General features: G+C 36.4%; 1 protein-coding gene across 1 annotated transcript in view; it reads left to right on the top strand.

The window, feature by feature from the left end:
- LOC139122612 (uncharacterized) overlaps positions 1-22,318 on the top strand; it is a 46,620-nt gene extending 24,302 nt beyond the window's left edge. The window contains exons 17-40 of the mRNA XM_070688173.1: positions 223-319; positions 1,904-2,271; positions 2,747-2,950; positions 3,946-4,097; positions 4,900-5,093; positions 5,671-5,795; positions 6,713-6,967; positions 7,990-8,161; positions 8,542-8,724; positions 9,460-9,740; positions 10,117-10,353; positions 11,050-11,250; positions 11,755-12,043; positions 12,990-13,150; positions 13,623-13,784; positions 14,569-14,724; positions 15,490-15,651; positions 16,588-16,749; positions 17,122-17,154; positions 17,586-17,699; positions 18,578-18,700; positions 19,481-19,583; positions 19,797-20,088; positions 20,527-22,318. Of these exons, the coding sequence (XP_070544274.1) occupies positions 223-319; positions 1,904-2,271; positions 2,747-2,950; positions 3,946-4,097; positions 4,900-5,093; positions 5,671-5,795; positions 6,713-6,967; positions 7,990-8,161; positions 8,542-8,724; positions 9,460-9,740; positions 10,117-10,353; positions 11,050-11,250; positions 11,755-12,043; positions 12,990-13,150; positions 13,623-13,784; positions 14,569-14,724; positions 15,490-15,651; positions 16,588-16,749; positions 17,122-17,154; positions 17,586-17,699; positions 18,578-18,700; positions 19,481-19,583; positions 19,797-20,088; positions 20,527-20,541 (4,241 nt within the window). The 3' untranslated portion in view covers positions 20,542-22,318. The remainder of the gene's footprint in view (positions 1-222; positions 320-1,903; positions 2,272-2,746; positions 2,951-3,945; positions 4,098-4,899; positions 5,094-5,670; positions 5,796-6,712; positions 6,968-7,989; positions 8,162-8,541; positions 8,725-9,459; positions 9,741-10,116; positions 10,354-11,049; positions 11,251-11,754; positions 12,044-12,989; positions 13,151-13,622; positions 13,785-14,568; positions 14,725-15,489; positions 15,652-16,587; positions 16,750-17,121; positions 17,155-17,585; positions 17,700-18,577; positions 18,701-19,480; positions 19,584-19,796; positions 20,089-20,526) is intronic.
- The last annotated feature ends 1,927 nt before the right edge of the window (positions 22,319-24,245 follow it).

Here is a 24,245-nt window from a genome sequence, read left to right as displayed (position 1 = left end):
GCAGCCAACCATTGGATTGCAGTGAATTAGAGACAGCACTGGTTCGAGAGTTAAGGATTCTTTGGTGAGAAAACAATGGCATTTATATGTAGGAATATCTTGCAACATTTTTTGTGTATGTGAACTTCTCATTGACTTCATGCTACAGTTTCTGTGTGAGGACATGTACGAGTGTCAGCTCAGCTCAACAAATGTACAAATTTCTTTTTTTTGTCTTTTCAGATTCTTGTTCTGAAGATCCGTGTTTGAATGGAGGTACTTGCCAACCTGGCTCCTGCCCTCACACTTACAAATGTGAATGCCCACCACAATATCATGGGTAGGTACACGTAGCAAAATCCATTATATATTAGGGACAGTGGATAAACAAGGTAGTATGTATGTGCCTCAAAAGTGAAAGATTTAAACTTTTGCTCAAACTTTCTTCAGTGAAAATTTTAACCATTCTTTTACCAAATGAAGAATAAAACTCAAGGGTCACCTTGCAAAATTTGGTTACCACAGAAACAAATTCACCTGATATTTATGATATTTGAAATTCAAAATGCCCATCATCTCTGTGTTCAGTCTGTGAGAAAAAGAAAACGTTCGATTTTTGGAAAACTAAGACGGTGAAAATTTTGCATACTCTAATAGTTTTAAAATTTGCCCTGACAAAAGGTAGATTAGAAAATAATTATAAAAATTTGAGATTCCGAATATCTGTCCCCAAGGCACATGGTATGTTCTTAACAAACAAAACTTATTGTTAAGTTTTAGGGAGTCTGCAGCTCTGTTTTGACTATCATGTGTAAATTTGTACAAACTATATGCAATGGTCATGCCATGGATTCGAAACTGTGTAGATGCGTGATACTCAATCAGTATCTAGGTTTTGTTTTGAAGTCAGTCCTTCTTGTTCAAGACCCCTGTCAGCAGCTCACACTCCCCACAATCTATTTCACTGATTTATCCTGTCTTAGGAAAATGCTGATCATAATAGCGCTGATCGCAAATGGCATCATTTTTTCTCTCATTAATATGCATAAATAGAATATGTCAGCATTTTCCACTTAAATGAAGAAAATAAAACCTGCTAGTGTTACAATGGCTACTAAAAGTCACACTTATTCGAATGAATTTATATAGCTCAGACTATAAGCTGCAACAACAGCCGCGCATACAACAACAAAATTTGTCCTAATTTTGGGCAGCATTGTCCAATGTCGTGCTGCTATATTTAGTAAGAAACTTGAAATTGTGATCAAACTACTTGTCATCAAATTTTCACACTTCCAAACTTCTAATTCAGTTGGTTAAGTTCCAATGCAGTGAGTTTTATTCATCTGCAGTTCCCTCAGCTAGTAGATCCTGACTGTGTACTGAAATCAACCTGTACAGGTTGCTTTGGTTACATTATCCACAATGTATTGCTGGATATATTTTGCAACCATAGACATATACATTTTACAAACAGAGTGACTGCTTTGTATCTTCCCCAAGATGTTATTATTTACGCCAATGAAAAATTAGGATGGTTGAAGGGAACCATGGAAATTTTTGAAAAGATACATAACTGATGATCATGTTTTTTGTTTTTTTCTCTTCCAAGTCAATGGGAATTCATGCACTTCAATAAATGCTTTTTACACACTGCACTGAAAATGTATCAGTGTCCATGAAATATACCAGAATGTTTTGAGGGGGTCAGAGGGGTTGATTCTGTTGATGTTTCCTCGGAGAGACTATGAATTTTTAAGATTATGACTAGAGTGGTTATACCACTAGGACTTTAAACACTGTTTAGCATGTATGAGAGACCCTTATATTCATTAAATTTCGCAGAATACAGTATGATGTCATGTGTGCGCATACATGAGCTTATTACAGTCTCACAGGTGTAATTTTTTTTAATCTTCCAAAGTCCACATTGTGAAGAAAGTTACAGCTGTGCTAGTGAGCCGTGCATGAACAACGCTACCTGCGTTGACACCGAGGACTCCTACTACTGCGACTGTCCGCCTGGCTTCTGTGGCGACCAGTGTGAGATCCCCCATGACCCTTGCAGGCGTTTCCCCTGCTTGAACAACGGCACGTGTCTCTTGAGAGAGAATGAAGATGGCTTCATCTGTCTGTGCCCGCCTGATTTCCGTGGCGATAGGTGTGAAGAGAAGATTGACGACTGCTCCAGTGAACCATGTCAGAACGATGGAGTGTGTGTGGACAGCGTACGGGATGTTATCTGCTTCTGTCCACCAGATTACACAGGAAAATACTGTGAAACACTGATAGGTAATAATATTTTGTATTTTAACGTTTTCCTGAATATTTGCCAAATCAAATCAAATCAAATCAGGTAGGAGTCATTTTCCATTTTTGAAAATGTTTTCAATTGATAATTCAGTTTTTAGTCACATTTTGAATTATTATCACATCGTTTGTGATTTATTTTACAGTAGGTCTTAATTGTAGATAACTGCAGAGGCCGATAATATGACATATGTCTGCAATCTGTAATTGGAGAATGGAGCAAAAAAAACAGGAATACAATTTGTGAAAATAAAGACAAAAACTTTTCAGTGAATAAACCATATTGTTGTTATGTTAATGGTCTTTTCTGTCAACAGAGAAAGTGTATATAACTAAAAGACTAGCCATTGACACCCTACATGTACATGCTAGAACATATACCAATCTGTTCACTTTGATTCAGTGAGAAACACACAACGATATAAGTTTTCTTATGTGCATAAATGTATTTCCTCAGACAACTGCGCCTCAGAACCTTGTGAGAATGGTGGCACATGCATGGACGGTGTCAACCGATATACCTGCCAGTGTCCGCAGGGTTTCAGTGGAAGACACTGTCAGATAGACGAGGACGACTGCACGGGCGTCGTCTGTGAAAATGGCGGCACTTGCGTTGACGGTGATAACAGCTATGAGTGCCTCTGTGAAGATGGCTACACAGGTGAGTGATGATGATGTATACATAAAGTCTACTCACAGATTAATTTGTCATATATACATGATTGTGTTCTCCTGTTTTTCAATATTTGATTTGGATTAGTTGTGACAAACAAAGTAAAAAAACCTAAATATGACAAACAGCAGAGAATATTCAATATAAGCCAAAGCATTTTCATTTAAATTTTGTCATATTTTTAATTCTCAAATCTATTGTCAACATGTCAAACCTGCAGAGTAATGGACCACATTCTCCTTAGTGTATAAATCAGCAGTTTTCTAGGGATGACTGTTATGGTGAATAAACACCCTTGTACCCCCTAAGGTTATGTTGCATTGTACTACAGCATTGCAAAGACCTGCCTGGAATTCTTCAGTCTTGTATTCAACTAAGCAATGCATTTTGTCAAATATAATTTGATTTTTGCTGGTCTGACAGTCCGACAATTTTAAAAGTTGGCATTAAGCACCGTTTTGATTCCCACAACTAGCGACGGCTTTTATAGAATATGTTAGACAGATCATAGTAGTTTAGAGCCTTGGAGGTACAAAATATGTACCTTTTATAATTTATCAATCTGAGGAATCCTTCACAGTTCCAAAAAGAATGTCAGTTTTCCAACATTCTCAGAATATTTTTATTTTCACATTCTCGACAAATACTGCATTTTTGTGGCATTTATATTTTGAAGATTTCTAACTCTTGAAAATTCATATTTTAAGATTTCTAACGATTTTCAGGTTTGATTTTCTCTCTCAGATGGTCTAATCAAGACTTCATTGTAATTTTAATTGATGATTTTGACACCTTCCCTTATATCCCTGTACGTACGGTAGGTCTACAATGGCTCATACCAAATTCTGGTGGTGAATGTGTTAAGGGATATGCAATGAACATATTTGCTGCTAAATTACTCTGACATAAAAGATTTGTTTGTGACAATCTGTATAATCACAGCGTACACATGCGCCATTGACTTGTTTTTGCTTAACTTGCAGGTGTACACTGTGAGCTAGTTGATACAGATCCATGTGACCCCAATGAGTGTAAAAATGGTGGTACTTGCACACCAAAAGATCCGCCTGGTCCCTGCTCCTGTCAGAAATTCATGTGTACCTGCCCTGTTGGCTTTACAGGCTACTTCTGCGAGGTCAGTGCAAAGAATTTAAAGGCTCATCTGTGAAAAATTCACAAACACTTTTGTTGTTGCTGTTTCTTTTGTGTTGTTTTTAAACACTGCTTTCCCTTTTGCGATCAGTGCAGAGGAGTGTCTCTGTAAATTTTTAGTCACAATTTCCCCCACGGTCTGTTTTTGTTTTGCTAACAATATTATCAAAATAATGTTTTAGTTTTTTTCACTTTAACGTCACTTTTGGATGCCAAAACAACAATTTCAAAAATTACATCAGTGGTGATTTTTTTAGTTTCACTTTGTGACTTTACTACAACAGTATAGAAGAATGTTGCATTTAGCTTTTGTTCTCTATCACATTGCATATTGTTAATGTTATGGTTAATGGAAGAGACGGGCTAGCTTTGATGGTCTATTAAATAGATTTGGGATAAATTTTTCAAAAACTTTTTCGTTTTCCAAACAACAGATGAACCTGAATTTCTGAAATATAAGTGGAAAATAGCAATTTTTATCCACACGTATATTAATACCTTTCAAAATTCATTCATTTCTGTACAAGATGTTTGAACTTGTTATCTGTTGTGTGCTCAGTGTATAAAAAGAATTCTTCAATATGTGCTGTGGATATTTCAACACAATTGTCTGTGAATACCGGGATTATTATTAAAGTTTCCAATATTTTCAAGGTTGCCTTTGATCAGATCACAAATGGGTAACATCTGAAATTGGTATATACCGTATATGGTAGAACATTGAATCAAGTTAAAATTTTAGAATCAATTCCATTGTTGAACAATTTCTGATATTATTTTTTTAGATTGACATGGATGACTGTGTGTCCGACCCGTGTCAGAATGGCGCCACCTGTGTTGATAAAGTGAATGGTTATGAATGCAGTTGTCCCCATGGATTTACTGGAACTCATTGTGAAGACTTGCAAGACTATTGCCTCTCAGAGCCATGCCAAAATGATGGAATTTGTAACACCGTCATCGATGGATTTGACTGCAGGTATAAATTCCTGTCTGACATTTCTCACTTTTCTACATTCCATCCATCCAAGCATTTCACCCACAGCTCTTTCATAAGCTGTAAAGTATGGTGCATTTTTCGCATTTAGTGCGAGATTCAAGGTGGATTAGTATTATTTATGCAAATTATATTGATGAGCATTGTTTCAGTATTAAAATTAACACACTAACTGTAATGATTCCTTATAAATATTTATGTCCTCGCGTCTTGCATCATATAAAGTTTCGATATCAGCTCTGTTGTTGCTCTCATTTCTACTTCCCAAATTCCAACGCAAGTTAAAATTTAGTTAGCTGGAGCTGGTTTTCTCAAATCTAAATTTCCAAGCAATTGAAAATTTTCATAGCTTTTTTGCTACAAGCCATTTCATTTTGTACCATAAAAAAATCTTTCATCAAAAACTGTGGCCTACACCAAGTCCAGTGAAATGTCATCATGCAGGTTACTTTTGATCATTAATTGAAAACTTTCTTTACACCTAGATATTAAACCTAGCATGTGAAGGAATGTTCAAAATGAGTTGACCTTCATATCTGATATTGTTTTACGCCAACAGCTGCCTCCCTGGTTGGACTGGCCCACTTTGTGAGGAGGACATCGACGACTGCGCCAGCGAACCATGCAAGAATGGAGCAACCTGCGTTGATCGACGCAATTCGTTCACATGTACATGTGCACCTGGTATGTAAACACAAACTGCTACAGTGCAGCGTCATCTGACCAATCAAATAACAAACATACACGTATTCCACATCAGAAAGAAACTGACAAATACTACGAAAGGAATGTTATTACAAGATGTAATGTTCAGATTGTTATGATTGTAAGGCTGCAAAAAAATACATAGCAACCAAGGTCACTAGACCTATTGCTTCTTTGTTTGTAATTACTTGACCGTAATTGTGTATTGTGTGTTCTACGGATAAAATTTGAATTTCAGGTGAATAAATGTATTACTGACACAAAACAGTCTACATAGCAGCATGTATAACTGCACTTATAACTGCACTGCACTGAATTAGATTCAACGGCATGGTTGATTCTAAATTCAGTGCAGTAAAAGTGGATGACTTACAAAGATGCAGAGTATATTTCAGTCAGACGTTGCAGTGATCATGATCATGATCATGGGATATTCTTTCAGCCTCAGAAAATTCTGAGAGGGCATGCAGAGTTTAAGGCATTGGATAATATGATTATCAACAGTTCCCATAATACTCATGTATGATGCAATGATTTTGCCAGCTGATAAGTGTCTAGCCGATGTATGTCTATCTGTCTGTCTCCCTTTCCAATAGTAGTCAAGAAGATTACTCGGGCATACTACCCTGTTATATTAACCCTTTGAGAGTTGTAATTTTTCCCACCAAAATGACAGTGCAACATTTACCAATTTTTAAAAATTTTTCTGCAAATTTTTTTGATGATTTTGGACCAAATGGACATCACCTTGCATTTGCTGCAGCTTATGATCAAAATTTTGGGAAAAATCTGAAAAAAATTGTCTTGATCTAAAAACAAATTGTGAGGGTTATATTTTATGAAGGTGACAACAATTTACTATAGCACTCAAAAGGTTGAAATCTCTATATTTGTAGGTTTCACGGGACCAACATGTGAAGAAGATGTAAATGAGTGTGATGACTATCCGTGTAAGAATGCTGCTACATGTCATAACAACTATGGCAGTTATGAATGTGAGTGTCTGGACGGCTACACTGGAAAACACTGCGAGGAAGACATCGATGAGTGTGAAAGTGAGCCTTGTGAAAATGGCGGCACATGCATGGATGAAGTCAATGGCTTTCATTGCGAATGCACTCCTGTCTACAGAGGACCTACCTGCAACAAAAGTAAGTTCCCCAGTCGAGATTATTTATCACCATATTTCTTGACCCCTCCAGGACCAATACATCCTCGTATTTTGGATGGTATGCAAAATCAAAATTCGGTATCTTGCTGATTGCTGATCTCAGAACCAAAAGTCAGTCATTATATGTGGCTGAGGTAACTCAGTTTACATGCAAACATGGGGAGTTCACACCAATGAAAGTACCAGTGAGAATGTAAGGTCAGGCAGGGGTCACTGAAGAACGGCCAAGTTACACTAAGATCTGTCAAGTGAAGTTATGGAATTAGTAAACACAATATCTTAAGTTAGGTCTTTCCTTTTGTCACAAATATTTTCTTTATTGAACTATTAATGACTTTCAAATCACTGTAATTTGTTATATTGAACAATGTTATAGTTTGTTGATGTGAGCACAGAGTGATCATAGCCAAAAACTTTCTAGTGTAGCATTGTACCATGTACTACAGTAGTATATTATATAGGAGGATGGTTTACATTGCTCTGCCAAGAATGCAGTGTTTTCTCCAGGGTTTTCTCATAAGAGGGAAAAGTTCCCCTCTCCTTGAAAAATTTGGCCGTTGGTTCTGATTTAGGGGAACCATCATCTTGTCTGTGTAGGAAATATTTATACCATTGTATAACACTATACATATGTATTAGAAGCTTACACTGATCATTCACACTTTATTCCGTATAAATTTAGACACAGTTTTGTAATTATAATCTGGAGGCAGAGTCTGTGATGTTACATTATGGGCAGTGATCATGGTGTAGAATGCAACTATCAATTATTATCTCAAGATTTATTTGTTGGGGGTGACATTGATCGCCTTTGTGATTATTTTAAGGGGGATTTAGATCAGATTAGAGGGAAATCCAGCAATTGCACATCCTGCAGAAAGCACACATGTTTACTTTCTATACTTAACAATGACAAAAGGCAATGAATAATGATTTATAGAGTACCTGATTATATAGTGAGTTTTAGTAATTTCTTTTTCTTGTTTCTTTTGTCTTTTCCAGAGAAGGGACCTAACTTTGATTTATATTTCTGCGCTGAACGTTCTTCAAATGCACAGTCGCCGGCTCAGTCATTTGGCGCCACTGCCTACACCTTCATGTTGTGGATCCGATACGCATGTAGTGATAGTGGTGGAACCCCATTCCAGGTTATTGAGTCTGATGACCAGGTCTTGTAAGTGTAACTTTCGCAAATGTTTTCATGCCTTAATGTAGTATTGTGCCTCAAAGCAAAAGACGTAAATTTTTACTGAAACTTTCTGCTGTGAAACTTTTAACCATTCTCTTACCAAATCAAGAATAAAATTAGAGGTCGCTGTGCAAAGTTTGGAACTAGGGAAACAAGTTACTGGTATTTGAAATTCAAAATGGCCGACATACCTGTGTTAAACTCTATGAGGAAAACTTCAGTTTTTCTCATCCCAAGAGATGAAGATATGTAAAAGGTCATGCCCTTACAGTGTACAAATTTAAGTCACACATGCATATCTCATAACCAATAATATGGGAGTACAAATGTCATTGATACTAATTTTTTTTGTATGTTTGTACCAGCAATACGTTCACTGTGACCCATGAGTTGCCGTCTGGACAACCCTTCGATGGTATTCAGGACACACAGTGGCATCACCTTGCTCTGACCTGGGACTCACAGACAGGTTCCCAGACGTGGTACATTGATGGTGAATCGGTGCTCAGCCGCTCCAATGTCAGGACTGGAGAAACTACAGCACAATGGTGAGTTTTTGGCTTTCTATTTATGTAAACCATTTATGTAAAGCATTTTTGTCATTATACTGTCCAGAACTTGCCACATGAACCTCTTGACAAACTTATTCGGTAATGAACGTGGTAAAATTTTAAGTGCACTTACCAGACGCGAGTCAACTTTCAAATGTTTTGGTAACTCGAAACTCTTGTGTACAGTGTTTAGTTTTGTTTAAGACATCATATCTGTACAAATTAGCTCAAGAGCATTTTACAATTTTACACAATCTTAGAATTTCAACAGCAGTTGTGACTGACAATTTTAAAACCCTTTGTTTTGAAATTTTATTTGCATTTGTGACAAAGTGTGGTGTTCTACTGAAATACAAGTGGCTTATAAAACTGTCTGAAAATCTTTCAAAAGTTGTTCAATTGACTACAACTGCATACATAGATCTAACTATATTAATGATAATCTTTTTGTAACCCGAAGAGAATCCACACTATATAAATGACCCCTTCCGATTCCATAAACAGTGATTGAGCCTAGTGTAATTACTGTAGTAGAACTACAGTTTAGTGTTTACTGTATCTTTTGGCATACAACTGACATGAAAAGATGTTTTTCGTATCTCTGTGATATGTTTCACTATTTCCAAATTGATTGTAATCAAAAAGTTTATGAGTCAGAGCTACAATACTACAGACGCTATTTTGCTCCGATACTACAGGACTGTTACTAGTAACAATTTTAATCGTATACAGGTTGAAAGTTATACTTGGTCGACCCTACGAGTCCAGCGAAGACAGCGAGGCATTCCATGGTGAAATAAGTCAATTCAACATGTACAGCCGAGTGTTCTCCGCCAACGAAATTCAGAACGTCTTCTCAAGCGGATGTGGATCCTTTGAGGAAAAAGGTGACATTGTTGAGTGGGTGTTCTGTCAGTACTATCGTATCGGCTGCACTCGTATTATCAGGCCTTCAATCTGTGGAGGAAGTGTTTGCCCACCAGAAAGCTTTTACAAAGGATGTCCTTGTGGAGGTAATTGTGACTGTTATACTTATTTTCCTTCATAAGCAAATTACCGAAATATGTTTAATTCATGCACATCTTTCTTGAAATTACACCATAAATAAAAGTGAAAAAGTATATTATTTTGTTGTCATTAATTCTGCAATCTAAAACTTGAAATTTTTCGCGTTTTGTTTCATGTGACTGATATAAAAATGTTATCCAAAAAGACATACTAATTCCTTTCTGCCTCAGTTTACTAATCGTTATTGTTTTTCTAAAATTCAAAAACAAATATATTGACCAAGAGATGGAGCCGTGCCTATCGAATATTCTAAACGTTAGATTATGCAGCTATTGTCAATTTCAAGACTAAATAATAAATTTTATAATCTTGATTTTTCAGACAAGGAACCACCGGTTCTAACGTGTCCTGAAGATGTCCGCATCATCAATCCTGATAGCAGACTAACAAATGTCGACTACGGGGAACTGGATTATGAAGATAACGTTGGTGTTGTTGATGTATCGTGCAGCATAGAAAATGGTTCCCCACTAGCTTGGGGTGTCTACTCCGTGACCTGTGTCGCTTATGATGCCAGTGAAAACTCTGCCACTTGCAGTTTCAAAATCTATGTCACTCGTAAGTATTAACCAATCAATGACATGATTTTCTCTTTGCAAAAGTGATGTTGCAACAGATCTTTTTTGACACCGACATCACAGTGTATTTGGCCTTGCTGCTCAAGATCTGTACATGTAATTAATTTGCTGTAGGCCACCACAGAAGTGTTAAGCTAAATTTTCCTATTTTAATATATTCAACGTTATAAATCCTCTCGACAATTGTTAGACCGATGACAGCCTTTTTTGTTTGAGCAACCCCATCTAAATTTTGAAACAGCAATGAAAATAGCGCCTCCAGTGGTATTTTTACAGAAATTTATCCTCATTGCTACAATTTTCATGGGCATTATAACACTCTATATTACCACAGAATGCTACAGCCATCTTCCAAATCCACGCTCAAATCTCAGGCTCTGTTTTAGAGATAGGTACATAACAAGTGTACTTTATCATTATTATTATGTAAACAAATTAAGCACCAATCCACTTATCAAAACTCAAAAGTTGCACTTATTTTTCACCCTAACTACCTTCATGAGTAACAAACACAGAAGTGAATTATTTGTGTTGTGCTTTCCTATTGAGCAATTGAGGGCCCTTTGCATTTAAAATTTCCCGAAGGCTGCTGTGTACTGCTTGTTTCTTTTTAATTCACTGAGGGCACTGTTCACAATACTGTATGTCTCTTTTTCCTTTATTTTTAATTCATCAGCCTTCGACTGTGAGGATCCAGTGCCACCAATAGAAGGAAGCAAGACATGTGACACATGGCAATATGGTATCTTCTGCACGATTGGCTGTAAAGTGGGCAAAGTTTTCACTGTTTTGCCAGCTCCCTACTACACATGCGGACATGAGGGTGTTTGGGATCCAAATGCTCCAGATGAACCATTTGTATTCCCCGGATGTGCAGGTAAGGAAAACAGAAAAGAGAGTTCATAGAAAATGTATTATACCATGTTCACGTCAGACCATTACACATCTACTACTTCACGTAATCTTAACACTCAGTTTAATGACATTATTTTTCTGACATCAGACTGTACTGTATTTTGAACTATGGAAATATTTAGATTTTAATAGACTGGCAATAGTTTAAGAAACTACAAATGTTGACCTTTTAATAATTTTATGGTGGATTCCTTCATATTTTTGGAGCTCAAATAATGAAAATAAATATTTCACTAGTAGGAGAAGTATAGCTTTTGCGAAAATTGACAATTGTATCCAGTGTCCATTGAATAAGCTGGCGCAGATCTTGTTGGCCTGGTAAATACTGTGAAATCAACTCTGAAATAAAATCTGTACAAAGGTAAATTTTTCCTAAAGTTTCTTGCTCAAGTTACTCTGATAAGGATTTATTTTGCTTTCTGCCATCTTTTATTGAAAAATTAATAAATGTTTGTGATTCTGTAAGGTGCTGATCCGGCAAGGGGTAGATGTGATGGCAGTATTGACTACAGTGTAGTAGACTGCGATGAGAATGACCCGACCGGACAGAGAGAACCCAACAGTCTTCTGCGGGAAGCCTTCATTGAGAAAATTGAGTACCTCAATAGTATATTTGGCATCTGTGGAGGGGATTGTGATTTCTCCAGTCTCAGGATCGAGTGTGACACGCCCTCCGGTACTAGTTCTCCCGATGACAGACGAAGACGTCAAGCAGAAACCCAGACAGCTGCGCTGGATTTCTCATTTGGCACAAGGTGAGTGGATGAAAGTTTGAATTTTGTCTAGCGCTTCCATTTGAAAGAGACAGGATTATGTTTTATAGCCCCATATTGCATTCTGGGTATTGTGATACACCGAGGGGAACATGATGCAGTTTTGGTATCATTAATGGCATTGATGCACGTTGTAAAGAGTGTACTCTATTGTACATATATTTCCATCAATCTACTACCAGTAGGTATTCATGACTTAATGGGTTGTTGTCTTGGTAAAGTATTACATTTCTACCGTGTACCGTAATTTGTAACATTACATAGCTAGTGTACCATAATTGCTCAATGTCTCTGATACATGTAGTTACAGTTACGTGGTACTCCCGCAAATCAAAGTTCAAATGGCAGTTTAAGTATCCAATCAGCACAGTTGCAAATGTAACTGGGTATTAAAAGATATAAAGCCAATTTTTATGGCTATTAGTTATTTAGTTGAGATTTAAGCCTGCTTTTTGCTTTTCTGAAATTCACTAGGTAGTTTATCAATCTTAATCCAGTTTTAAAATTGTCAATTATCCTAACAATGTATCCACTATTTAGTCTATGATTCATCCCTTTTGCTACCATAGCATATTGGCCCATACCCATTGTTATCAAAGGTGTTTGGCTAGAAAGGAAAAACCTATCTAAATATTCCAGAGTTTGAATAGTGTCATTTGTAATTCTGCCATATATACTAGTAACAGACAACTCAACAGGCCATTAGGTAAAATTTGTTTTGCTGATGGCACCATCACCTTTCTAGATAATGTATGTTGGTTATTATGGTCTCTCAGTTTGCTCAGTTATTTAATCCTTTTTTGCGTGTGTTTGAATATTTTTTATTGGTACCAGTCAAGCTAGGATACAGTGTGTGTCAGAAAGGTGTAAAGGTACAGGTCTCAGTTACATGAAATGAGAATGTCGTTTGTTTGTTTGTTTCTGTCAGCACATCTGCCAATAATGGTCAGAGCATTGACGAGGTTCTTGAGGACGCAGCCTTCAATGGAAATCTGAGCTCCCCTGGATTTACGGCAGACCCACAATCCATTGCTACTTTCACTACCATATCCTGTCCAGATGGCAAGATACTGAATGGAGTCAACTGTGGTGAGTATGCTTTGTACAGTTTCTGAGTCAAAATCGGAGATAACCGAGATATCTTCAAACATGTTCATGAACTCCATGCTTGCAGACAACTACAAACCATCTTCCCCTAAGGGGGTTATAGATCGCAATTTCCAGATTAAAATTTGATAGAGAAAATCACTATTTTTAATGAACTTTGTGTTAAAAATATCTTACTCTTATTCAAGTTTCATCAATTATAATTTGACAAGTCATCTTGTCAGACTTAAACTTGTTCGTGGTTTGGTGATTGTTTTATTTTTACTTTGAATTTCACATATTTTCAAGAAAATCATAAGCACATAAGAGATGTCCAAAAATATTCAATTCTGTGAAAAAAGGGCTGAAAAGCTGCCACTTATCACATTAAAAGTATGAGCGCAGGATATTTTGACAATCTTTGTAATATCTCTGTGATTACTGATAAAGATTTTTCTCAATATTTTGAAAACAGTCAACTGTCCTCTTGGGGAATTTCACAATACAACCGAAGACAAGTGCATGAAGTGCCCCAAAGGAGAGTACCAGGACGAGGAGGCTCAGGTCACATGTAAGTCATGTGGTGATCACAAGACAACAGAAGGTACCGGAGCTGTGTCATACAGCATGTGTGTAGGTGAGTCTACAGACAGGCACATATGAAGAACAGTTGCTACGTAAGAGCAAGCAGGCTAATATAATTTTTTCCGAAAGAGGTCCAAATTTAAGGTAGAATGCACCTCATGGACAGATATCAGGACTTAAAATTTGACAGTTCTTTTCTAATCCACCACTAGTGGGCGCTCATTTTAAAGCTCTCAGAGTAAGAATAATTGTCAACACCTAAGATTTTTGAAAAATCAAAAATTTTATTTTGCCCATAGCGTTAACAGAGGGATGACGGCCATTTTGAAATTCAAATATAGGTAAATTTCAGGTTAATTTGTTTCTCTAGTGTCAAAATTTGCAAGGTGATCCCTGATTTTAGTCTTGAATTGGTCAAAGAATGGTTTAAAGTTTGATGAAAATTTGAGCCAACGTTTACGTCTTTTTAGGCCCAAACTACCTTAATCTGGACCCTCTATATAAGATATGCTAGTTCTTGCCTCCTGTGTCCACCCTTACAAATTTTAGCCGCAAACTTGCTGTATTGAGTTTTAAATCGCGTAAGCATATCTGTGATGAAGGATATTGCAAATTTTGGAATGCCAGGAAAAATAATGTTGTTCTAGGTGGATATTATATGAATAAAACTTTTAAGGAAAATTTTCGAAAAAGGTAGTCAGATTTAACTACATATATGATCATAAATTACTCATACAAGTTGGTTGCTGTTTGCATCAGTGAAGATATGTAAAAAATCCAAAATGTCACAATTTTTCAGTAACAATTTTCCAATTTCATTTGTTTTCATTCTGCAGTAAGCTGTGATGTCGGTTCCTACAACAGAGGTGGCAGGTGTGAGCCGTGCCCTATCGGAGGGTACCAAGATGAAAGCGGCAAATTTGCCTGCAAAGGGTGCCCAACCTTCACATCTACTGCAAACGCAGGCTCTTCCAAATTAGGAGACTGCCAGTGTAAGTCACAGCTTCCTCAAATGTTGGTGTGGTTCGATGTAGTCATACGACATTCCCAGCTTATGAAAAATTTGCAAGAGCGAAGATCAGAGGGAACAAACCCTTTGATATGAACCAAAAGGGTTGCCCTAGGGGACCTCAGGCAATATACAACTCCCTAGGTTGCTGGTGATTATTTAAAATAAAAAATGTACTACACTCTTTGATTACTGGTCTATACACTGCCACTTTCTTCTATCTATCAAGCTGTGAGCAACTTTCGTCTAAAAGATAAGGTTAATTTGTAACTTTTAGAGGAGAATAGAAACTCTGCATGAGTTTTCGTATTCAAATTTAGGAAACCTGTAGAGTTCAATAACCAACTGAATTTACTGTCGTTTAGTTGTTTGTGTAAGAACTCTGTTATTATAGATTTTAGGAATACAAGAATAATTTTGTTGTTGATTCTTTTTACTGTCATGAGAATTGGCATCAAGATTTCTTCGGCCATTTCAGTCCAGAATGTTGTTGAGATACAATAGGAGTGCCTCAGATAGGATAGAAATGCTCATTATTGCCAAAACAGTTGAGAAGTAGCTCATGTAGATTGTTTTGCTCCATCATTATTAGCTACCATTGTCATATATATGTGAAAAGGTAGCTTATAGGATTATATATGGGTATTTGCCCAATTTTTGTGTTTCATTTCTATTTTGTCTTTGGAAATACGACACAACACATGCAGCTTTTGAATAATAGGTCTTGTGGTTTGTTTGATTATCGCAGTGATGTGCTTGGACGCTGGTAAACAGTTAGGTGTCAGTGGGGAGTGTCAGCCTTGCCCTGTTGGTACCTACAGCGTGGATGGCGAATCGAATTGTCAGAGGTGTCCCTTTGGTTTCTCTACTTCTATCACTGGGGCCATCAATGTTACAGACTGCACTGTCGGTAAGTGAATCCACCAGTTCCAATTTTAGCTTATGCTCAGGAGCTCAAACATGCACGTACTGTGGTGACAAGGATTTTGATATTTTATTAAGTACAATGCGCCTCAAAAGTAAAGGATTAAACTTTTTCTTAAACATTTCCAAAGAAATCTTTCAATCATACTCTTACCAAATCAAGAATAAATATTAGGGGTCACCATGTAAAGTTTGGTTCTAGAGAAACAAATTACCTAACATTAACTGATATTTGAAAGTGGCCACCATCCCTACCTTAACTGTATGGGGAAAAGTGAAATGTTCGATTTTTGAAAAACTTGGGCGATGACAATTTTTCTTACTCCAAGAGATTCAAAAGGAACACCAACAAGTGGTAGATGAGGAACAAACTGTAAAAATTAGAGAGTCCAAATATCTGTCCCTGAGGTGCATTTTACCTGAAACAGAAATTTAATTTAATAAGACTTGAATGATGATATTCAATGTATCATCTTCAGCATTTAAGATATTGCAGCCAAGATTCCATTGATTTTTAAAATAATCTCAAATTTTTGCTCATGGTTCGAAATTATTCTCAGCAAGGAACACACATGTAACGGTTAATTCCCTGTCAAGGAACCCATATTGATGGAAGTCAAAGAGATATGAAAAAGATTGATATCATGATCTACCTACTATTGGGAAATGAACTACAGTACTGTATTTCATATTTCTGAAATCACTATCAAAGGATGGACATATACTAAGTGGATGATAGTCACTCAGAGAGCAGTAACACAATACAACTTTTAATGTGGCTTTCAGTCAATTTCAGTTGAGTGTAATTGTAAGCATGGCATACTTACATGAAATAGTCCATACATAAAGTATTTCAGCACAGCTTCCAATTTTTTATAATCAAGACATCTTTTCTCCCTGCCCATCTTGCTATTGATTCTAGTTGAGTGTAACATTGGTAGTTACAAAGACGAAGCCAGTGGTATGTGCAAGCCATGTCCGTTGGGTGAATATCAATCCCGCATTGGTAAGACATATTGCAAGAGATGTCCAGCAATGACTACCACTCTTACAGAGGGCTCGATCAAGTCAGCTCAGTGCATAGGTATGTATGCTGCCCTCAGTCTATTTGTTGTTGTGAATAGTACAGTGTGTGGTATGAGTGAAGATAAGCAGCCACAAAGTATTGGATACGAACTTAAAGGTTCCAACTATGGAGCCCCTAGCAATACATACTTCACCAGTGACTCCCTAGGCCAATGACTAAAATTATCAATCCACTTATTTCCGTTCTTGCTGATTTTTACAAACCAAATGTGACATCAACTGAATTACGACCTTTCCTGGAATCTGATTATCGTTTGTTTAAATCATGCTCAGCCATTTGTTCTTTCAAAATACTAAAAGTATTTTCTCTGACCTAAAATCAAAGCTTTTGTATGGCCATTCAGTGTGTATTGTCTATTTTCTTCCCCAGAATGTCAAGAGGACTCCCCATCATGCAATGAAGGTATGATTATATCACATGTCTTCTTCTTCGCATTGAGTAATTTCAGCAATGGTAGTTCATACATAAAGTGTTTCATTGCTCTAATACCAACGCTTATAAGTCAAGTATGCAAAATTGTAGTTGTTTACCATTATAAATTCTCCAATTTAAAACTGTGTGTTACCCCCATAATCACAAACAGTGATTTTCCCTGTGACATGTTAAAAGAGTATAAGTTAAATGGAATTCCCATCGTCTGAATTGTTAAACTGTATAAGCATAGTTGGTTAGCTCAATACTGATGGGCTACAAAATTTGAAATTACTGTAAAATTTGAGTGGTAGTACAGTCTTGACTGATCTGTTTAGTGTCACCATTGAAATCGTAAAATATGAAAACACAACATTTGGATATAAATGACAGTTTCTTATGTTATCTTGTTGTCTCACTAGATCTATGTATCGACCACTGCATGCATGATGGCGTCTGTAGTTTCAACAACAGAGGTCTACCTGAATGCGAGTGTGCTGATGGTTACTCTGGCGATAGGTGTCAAATTTCTGACAGTAAGTAATACATCTTCCTTCTGTACTAAAAGTAGTATTTGTTATGATAGATATGCACAACTTTTAGAGAATTGTTTCATTTTACCAACATCGAAAGAAAAAAAAACCATGTTTTTAAGGATTTTACCACGAATGGCCTGGTTTTGCTGGATTCACAAATTTGTTTTGCTGAATGATCCAGAATGGTTGAGTGACATCTGTTGACCTTTCAGCACTTATGCCAAAATGCTCATGTACAGTGTGTAAAATCTGTAGAATGTGATTCATACTGTTATTTGCAACATGAATCTTGTACATCAAATCTGTAGCCTTGTTATTTTAGTTTTAGTGACTTCCTTTGTTTCTTTCAAAATTTGCACAAAGCTGTCATGAATTTGATAGTTGTTTTGTAGTTTTTTCATTGCCTTTCTAAACAATATTAGCATGTTGTAGTCACCTATATATTTTAAGGTTTCACCTTGACAATGAAAATCTTGAACTTTTGCTCAAACTCGCCTCAGGGAAACTTTAAACCATTCTCTTTCAAAATCAAGAATAAACATTTGGGATCATAGTGCAAATTTTGTTATGGCCATAAATTACCTCAAATTTGTCGATATTTGAAATTCAAGATGGCTGTCATCCCTGTGCAAACTCTATGGGGGAAAAATAAATAATCACTTTAGCCGATGAAAGTTTCAAATCAGCCCCCTCAAGTGTTGACCAAAATTGCATTGTAAAAGAATCAGAGTCCTAATATCTGTCCATGAGGCAAATCTACTTTGAGTCATTTGGACTTCTTTACAGATCCAGTGACACAAACGAAATTTTACAATACAACAGAATTGAAGGGAAGCCCCTATCTTGTCAGTAATATTTCATTTCCAAATTTATTTCAGGTGCCTGTGATAATTATTGCTACAATGATGGAATTTGTCAAATGGATGAGTCTGGAAGCCGTTCCTGTACATGTGTGGGACCGTACGTGGGAGATCAGTGCGAAACCCATAAAGATGCCTATGGTTAGTATGAAGGAATGGGTTGGTGTGCAAGGGGTTTGTTGGGTATAAAAGGGTTAGAAAGTAGGCATATATTGGGGATGTGTTTGGTATAAGAGGATGAGAAAGTAAGGATATGCTTGGTCCAACAAGTAAGTTTGAAGCATTCTGGTGAGTGTAATGAGTATCAAGTAAATGGATGTATTGGGTTAATTAGCAGGATGGTATTAGAATGGGCAAAATGATACTCCTGATTTGTAATAGCATTCGGTAATTTTTGTCAAACAGGAGTCAGTTTACGCAGTAAAGTCTGAGTCAGATTTCCGAAAATTTGAAGTTTTACACTTAACCTTTAACCTGTTCAGCCCAAAATTTGTGTAAACAGGTCAACAACTAGCATTGATAAGCATGAGTTAAAGCCAAACCATGGTTGTGAAAGGGTTAAAGTCACTCAGTCTGTGATTAAGAGTAAAAAAAGGTTTCAATAAAAACGTTAAGATTAGAAAAGCAAGTAATCTAAAATTATACAGGTATCTGAAATGACAATACGCCTTAATTCTCTGTTTCAAATCTACGGGAAAAAATTAAAGATTTTTGCATGCCTCAAAAACAAAAAGTAAAAGCTTGATCTTTTTCAGATGACAAAATTTGTCACTGGAAATCCCAAGCTGCAAAATAATTGTAGTGAATATTTTGAACACCTGTCTCCATGGCAAGGTTCATTCTCCTTTGATTTTCAACATTCTGTTTTATTTCTGTGCTACATCCGTCGCGTCAACTATTATTTTGCTGTATTTGCTGCAGATGGACTCAGTTTAAGTCAGAAGCGAAACATAGCAGCCATTGTTGGTGGTGTACTGGGAGCCGTCATCGTACTTATGGCCATTGCGTACCTGTTAACTGTCAGGTCAGTAAATCTTAATGACCATTTTATGCTCCAGATATGGTCTATCGATTAAATAGTGGATATTATTGACAAAGTATTTTTCCCTAGCCATTTTCTGTTGAATAGTTACAAATTGTGTACCTCATGATGTCTATAGCCATGGGCAGCTGTGGGCAGCTGTGATTTGCCCTTTTATGTGTATCAAATACAAATGAATGTCATTTTGATGAACAGGCACCTTAAGAAGAACCGGACACCTGCCTATCCATCAGAGCCACCACCGGATTACAAATCTGGAATGGTGTTCGATAACGTTGTGTATGGTGATGCGATCCCAGAAAAGAATTCGGCAGGCCCAGCTGACCCGACTCCGGACAATGTAAACTACCACTACAACACTGCATATCAAGCTGATGACCAAGAGCCATCAACATCATCCACGCCAACTAGACAGGGCACGCCACCAAGACGCGGAGATGTCAGTGTAGACGTAACTAGACCTGGCGGTGTACGATTTGATGCCGAGGTAAAAGAGTAACCTATCACCATACAAACTCTGAAGTCAATATGAATAATGTATAGTTGGATACAGAACATGTGTAGAGCTTTGGTTTACTTGTATGTTTATACTTTCTGCAATTGGTCGGTTTTCTACTTTCTCTTAACCAGTCCAAAATAGGCTCTAGTACCAAAGTTGAATGATTATCACAAAGTTAGGGGGATTTTCTCACTTGGCCTCTGGATATATCAGAGCAAATGAGCTGGTCCTTGCAATGTCAATTGAATTTATTTCTGACTTAGTGCATATGGAAGAAATGTTCTTCTGAAATAAGTACAAAAACTTCAGCATTCAGAACAAATGTTCTATCTATCTATGATCTTCATCATCTGTATCTGTATCATCATTGTTTTAGAGAATGTAACAAACTTGACTACAAAGGGAATTTCCTCTCTTTTATTTCAGATTCAGCAAATCTAAGATGATACCAAGCCATGTTGACCTTTGACCATTGAACTGTGACCTGGAAAATGCTTTCTTGACTTCTTTACTTTTTTTGTAATATGTACATACAGACAAGTTTTCTGCCATAGGACAGAGGTTATCAGCTACTCTCTAACCCAAAATGGTGTAGACCAGGTGTTTTTACTCATGAGAAGCAACTGACATGGAATGTTTGATTTGAATATTTATGAATGCTGCATCTGGTTATTAAACAACCAATACACTCAGAAAAACACAAACTGCAATCATATCTGCAATCATTTCCTAAACAGGATTATTTTTGCTAATCTTCATTCAAGTCTTGATCACAAACTTAAAAAATATGATCATATATCAACATAAATTAGAAAATTAGCTGTGTGTTTTAAGGTAGATAAATGCAAAACATTTAATCATTGTTTTCACATTTGTAGAAACTGAACTTTTTATATCAGACGGGCTTGCTGAGAGAAAAATCTCATTTTGTAACATTTAATCTGATTGGTCCATTTACCTTGCCTTATACACAAGTCATCCAACCAATTTATAGAATGTAAAAAAAGGCAAATGTTTCAGCTAAAGATCTGATACAATCTGGTCAACTGTTTATCCTGTTTATGCTGCCTTTCATTTTAGAATTGAAAACACTTTTACACATCACAATTTATTTTACTGTACTGCTTCATTGAATTTAAATCATCGAACATCCAACGCAAGCCTCATTAGGAAGTATACAATAAATTGTTCTCTGTTTTTCTTTCATGTATTTTAAATGTTAGCATTAAAGTGGGCATCAGTTGCGTGTAACATTACATGAAACAATGATGAATATTTACGAATACTATGAATATTTATGAATATTCATGAATATTCAGACGGAAATTACTTGGTCGGTACAGTGATTGCTGGTAGGTGTGCAATGCGACCATGATTATATAAGTCTTGTAACGTTGAAATGCAGTGAAAGAAACTGATATTAAGAAACTGAATGTCAGAATTAGCAATATTTGTATTACATTTTCAGGAAAATTTGTACAATTTTATACATTGTGTCAATCCAGAAAGTGAATTTATTGGTAATGAATAAAATATGGACTATAAGAATCCATCATTCATATCCACTTTCTAATTTGTGAGGTTAATAAAATGTTCAGCATACTAAGATGCAGTCTCCAAGTGGAACCTACAGTTCAGATATTTTTTAGTATGACTTTCATCATTTATATTGTAGTTTTTGAATTCTGACAAGAAGGATGACATATCTTGGCTATCTCTTGGCTATTTCTGATGAAAATGTGTTTGCTCGGAGAAAAAAGTCGACTGTTTTTGTGAAAAGTCAAATTATTTCATTCAATTCCTGAGGAAAATTGCCCTTCAGAACAGTCGGATGGCCATCCTTCCATTAGCCATACTACTATGTGTTTAAAACACACACCAGTGTTTATTATAAATGAGCAATCATTGATATATTTACATTGAATTTCTGATTGGCTTCCACAAGATGGCACAGATGATTTGATCAAATTAATACACAGTGTTCATCTTTTTCCACATTGTTACCAAGTTAACCCCAATTAAGTTTTTCAATGAGAAAAAAATGAACAAGGTTACCAGGATACAAGAATTATTTTCACATTGGTTGTTTTACAGACCTTAACTAACCAACTGTATTTACTGAAATTGTAACGCTTTATTAATCTGTATATTTGTGAATTTTTTGTATTGTAACTGCTCTGAGTACAAAATAAAGTTTTAGTAGTATCTTTTATACAAATTATGGCTTTATGTGGTTGGTGTATAAAAGGATACGTTTTTTTAGTACAGCTACTGAAGTTTTTTAATGATCTATCAAAAGTCGCATCGAAGAAATTTATCTTATGTACGTAGATGGATAGCTGTGTTGTGGGGACGTTAGGAGCATGGATTGGTTTCTCTGCAACCAGCTGTATACAATACATGTTACAGTTAGTTGCACTTAAGAATATTTAGTGGAGTTAGGCAAAGTACAAAAAAGTATGCCATTACCCAAAGAGTCGAAGGTAGTGGAATTACAGCCCATTGCTGCTTAAATTCCTGTTTTGATGTCTGATATGCAAACATTGTGTGTACAGATCGCATGGTGTTTTTATCTTACACAAAAAGGTACCGTAAAAGGGATGGAGTTGTACTCACCAGTCTTTAAATTTTAGTTGCTACCGATTACAACAACAGCCTACTCGATAAACAAACAACCCGCCTACTTTACTTGGTCTAATGTAATCTGAGCACAACTCATCACACCTAGGAGACCCTGTTGTTTGTGTAAGATAAAAACAACATATTTGCGTTCTGTGCACACAATGTGTGTGTACCAGACATCCAGACATTGAAGCGGAAAGATAAGCAGCAACGGGCTGTAGGTAAAGTTTGTACCATCATCGATTGTTGTCATATATCAGAGAAAAAGCAGATTCATGACAAATTTTGACACACTGTCAACTGATTCTCACATAAACAATATGCTCCTTTTCTCCTGTCACTACTACTGGCTATTGCTGTCAATAATTTCCCCCAACAACTTTAGAATGTTTCTCCAGTATTATGAAGTAAATAATCAAGTAAGATAAAAGAAAATCACCTTTTCTCTGAAAGCTTTTATTGACCTGTATAATGTTATTGTCCTCTTTGTACTATGCCACCCCGGCCCCGTTTATACCGCCAATCCTGAAACTGTTGCTTTTATGTGTTTGACCGTTGGGGGCGCTCTTCAGTTTTGATATCTCAGTTTTCTGGATCATTTTGTTCATTTACCTGTTCAGTCATGTGGACATAACACTTCATGATTATGGTTGATATATTTGCTATCAAAGTTCAATTTAGTATTGGAAAAAGCGGAAAAAGACAAGAGTTAAGACTAAAAGCAAGTTCTCAATAAGGAGATAAAACTTCTATACATTGAACTCTGTCACCTCATTGGATATTCAGTTCCAATGTTGTCATCATATTAGCAGCAACAAGCCTCGCCCGTTAATTTTTGGCTTTTCTCTCGCCCTTGCCCATAAATAAACATTAATGGTCAGCATGTCGCCCATTATTTCTATTATAATTGTTCTGTGCTGTATTTTGTTTTAACCTCACAATTTGCTAATTGTCATTTGCTAATCCACTATTATACAAGCTATCAGGCTGCCCAATAACCATCTAATTGAGTACTCCTTGGACACAATTAGCTGATTAAGTATCGTTACATTAATATACAGAAGTACAAACAGGACACACATGTATAACTGGTACAAGATATGTCACTTCTTACTCTGGAATAAAAAGGAACTCGGCGTTTCTCAGATCCAGCATCCCAATGAGATTACATGATGGTGGTGCAAACAAACAAACGCATACATACGTGTACGGAAATACATGTATATCTATACTGATTTGTGCACATTCTTTTGTTTGTACTGTGGTCCATTGAAGTTTTGGGTCTACCCTTTTTCTGCTAATATTCTGCTTTTAATCTATAGAATATAAATTTCCTGAAGTTCTACGAGTTGGCCAAGCGACAGGAACTGTTGGTCAACAAGGTGTCAGAAGACAAATATCATGACCTTGGGGGATTCAAACCCCCTAAGTAGAACTACTTTAGTTTATATTTTGAAATCTCTACCAAAATGTTCATGAACTTATGGACATCATGTATTAAAATCCCCTATAAGAACTAGTTT

This window comes from Ptychodera flava, chromosome 22 (genome assembly GCF_041260155.1).
Source record: "Ptychodera flava strain L36383 chromosome 22, AS_Pfla_20210202, whole genome shotgun sequence".
Classification (NCBI taxonomy): domain Eukaryota; kingdom Metazoa; phylum Hemichordata; class Enteropneusta; family Ptychoderidae; genus Ptychodera; species Ptychodera flava.
Note: the sequence above shows the minus strand (reverse complement) of the source record. Positions and strands in the feature narration are given on the sequence as shown.